The following is a 3,296-nucleotide window of genomic DNA, read 5'->3' on the forward strand; positions in this document are numbered from 1 at the left end:
ATACAGTAGATATGTGAACCAGTACAGTAGATACATGAACCAGTACAGTAGATATGTGAACCAGTACAGTAGATATGTGAACCAGTACAGAAGATATGTGAACCAATACAGTAGATATGTGAACCAGTACAGTAGATATGCGAACCAGTACAGTAGATAAGTGAACCAGTACAGTAGATACTTGAACCAGTACAGTAGATATGAGAACCAGTACAGAAGATATGTGATCCAGTACAGTAGATATGTGAACCAGTATAGTAGACATGTAAACCAGTACAGTAGATATGTGAACCAGAACAATAGATATGTGAACAAATACAGTAGATATGTGAACCAGTACAGTAGATACATGAACCAGTACAGTAGATATGTGAACCAGTACAGTAGATATGTGAACCAGTACAGAAGATATGTGAACCAATACAGTAGATATGTGAACCAGTACAGTAGATATGCGAACCAGTACAGTAGATAAGTGAACCAGTACAGTAGATACTTGAACCAGTACAGTAGATATGAGAACCAGTACAGAAGATATGTGATCCAGTACAGTAGATATGTGAACCAGTATAGTAGACATGTAAACCAGTACAGTAGATATGTGAACCAGAACAATAGATATGTGAACAAATACAGTAGATATGTGAACCAGTACAGTAGATACATGAACCAGTACAGTAGATATGTGAACCAGTACAGTAGATATGTGAACCAGTACAGAAGATATGTGAACCAATACAGTAGATATGTGAACCAGTACAGTAGATATGCGAACCAGTACAGTAGATAAGTGAACCAGTACAGTAGATACTTGAACCAGTACAGTAGATATGAGAACCAGTACAGAAGATATGTGATCCAGTACAGTAGATATGTGAACCAGTATAGTAGACATGTAAACCAGTACAGTAGATAAGTGAACAAATACAGTAGATATGTGAACCAGTATAGTAGACACGTGAACCAGAACAGTAGAAATGTGAACCAGTACAGTGGATATGTGAACCAGTATAATAGACATGTGAACCAGTATAGTAGATATGTAAACCAGTACAGTAGATAAGTGAACCAGTATAGTAGACACGTGAACCAGTACAGTAGATAAGTGAACCAGTATAGTAGACACGTGAACAAGTACAGTAGATAAGTGAACCAGTACAGTAGATATGTGAACCAGTACAGTAGATATGTGAACCAGTACAGAAGATATGTGAACCAATACAGTAGATATGTGAACCAGTACAGTAGATATGTGAACCAGAACAATAGATATGTGAACAAATACAGTAGATATGTGAACCAGTACAGTAGATAAGTGAACCAGTACAGAAGATACGTGAACCATACAGTAGATATGTGAACCAGTACAGTAGATACGTGAACCAGTACAGTAGATATGTGAACCAGTACAGTAGATATGTGAACCAGTACAGAAGATATGTGAACCAATACAGTAGATATGTGAACCAGTACAGTAGATATGTGAACCAGGACAATAGATATGTTAACAAATACAGTAGATATGTGAACCAGTACAGTAGATAAGCAAACCAGTATAGANACACTAATTGAACATTTGTCTGTATCATCCTTTGTGGATATTGTCTGTTCTGTCAACACACATATCACTTGTTTAGGATGCCACACATCAGTTCACTAATCCTTGAGTTGTTTTTTGACAGTTTTGGTCAAGCTGTTCAAACTTTCACTGACCATACCAGGAGCATCACCCACAAACTCAAAGGTTTTCTGGACCCCTGCAATAGACGAGAAAATAAGATTAAAATGTTATATGGTTCATGGGAGACAATAACAGCTTTGTAACCTTAATCATTGGGCATTTCTTATTTTAAACTGGATATGTGAACCAGTACAGTAGATATGTGAACCAGTACAGTAGATATGAGAACCAGTACAGTAGATATGAGAACCAGTACAGTAGATATGAGAACCAGAACAGTAGATATGAGAACCAGAACAGAACATATGTGAAACAGTACAGTAGATAAGTGAACCAGTACAGTAGATACTTAAACCAGTACAGTAGATATGAGAACCAGTACAGAAGATATGTGAACCAGTATAGTAGACACGTGAACCAGTACAGTAATTATGTGAACAAATACAGTAGATATGTGAACCAGTACAGTAGATAAGTGAACCAGTACAGTAGATATGTGAACCAGTATAGTAGATATGTGAACCAGTACAGGAGGTATGTGAACCAGTACAGTAGGGATGTGAACCAGTACAGTAGATATGTGAACCAATACAGTAGATATTTGAACCAGTATAGTAGATATGTGAACCAGTACAGTAGGTATGTGAACCAGTACAGTAGGGATGTGAACCAGTACAGTAGGTATGTGAACCAGTACAGTAGGGATGTGAACCAGTACAGTAGATATGTGAACCAGTATAGTAGATATGTGAACCAGTATAGTAGATATGTGAACCAGTACAGTAGGTATGTGAACCAGTACAGTAGGTATGTGAACCAGTACAGTAGATATGTGAACCAGAACAGTAGATATGTGAACCAGTACAGTAGATATGTGAACCAGAACGGTAGATATGTGAACCAGAACGGTAGATTTGTGAACCAGTACAGAAGATACGTGAACCAGTAAAGTAGATATGTGAACCAGTACAGTAGATATGTGAACCAGAACGGTAGATATGTGAATAAGTACAGAAGATACGTGAACCATACAGTAGATACATGAACCAGTACAGTAGATATGAGAACCAGTACAGAAGATATGTGAACCAGTACAGTAGATATGTGAACCATACAGTAGATATGTGAACCAGTATAGTAGATATGTGAACCAGTACAGTAGATAAGTGAACCAGTATAGTAGACACGTGAACCAGTACAGTAGATATGTGAACCAATACAGTAGATATTTGAACCAGTATAGTAGATATGTGAACCAGTACAGTAGACATGTGAACCAGTATAGTAGATATGTGAACCAGTACAGTAGACATGTGAACCAGTATAGTAGATATGTGAACCAATACAGTAGATATTTGAACCAGTATAGTAGATATGTGAACCAGTACAGTAGACATGTGAACCAGTATAGTAGATATGTGAACCAGAACAGTAGACATGTGAACCAGTATAGTAGATATGTGAACCAATACAGTAGATATGTGAACTAATACAGTAGATATTTGAACCAGTACAGTAGATATGTGAACCAATACAGTAGATATTTGAACCACAACAGTAGATATGTGAACCAGTACAGTAGATATGTGAACCAGTACAGTAGATATGTGAACCA

General features: G+C 37.1%; 1 protein-coding gene across 1 annotated transcript in view; it reads right to left on the reverse strand.

Annotated features, from left to right (window-relative positions):
- Positions 1 to 1,567: 1,567 nt before the first annotated feature.
- Positions 1,568 to 3,296, reverse strand: part of LOC110463421 — a 7,544-nt gene continuing 5,815 nt past the window's right edge. The window contains exon 4 of the mRNA XM_021518008.1: positions 1,568 to 1,757. Coding sequence (XP_021373683.1) covers positions 1,657 to 1,757 — 101 coding nt within the window. The 3' untranslated portion in view covers positions 1,568 to 1,656. The remainder of the gene's footprint in view (positions 1,758 to 3,296) is intronic.

Source organism: Mizuhopecten yessoensis, unplaced genomic scaffold (assembly GCF_002113885.1).
Source record: "Mizuhopecten yessoensis strain PY_sf001 unplaced genomic scaffold, ASM211388v2 scaffold10903, whole genome shotgun sequence".
NCBI classification, from domain to species: Eukaryota; Metazoa; Mollusca; class Bivalvia; order Pectinida; family Pectinidae; genus Mizuhopecten; species Mizuhopecten yessoensis.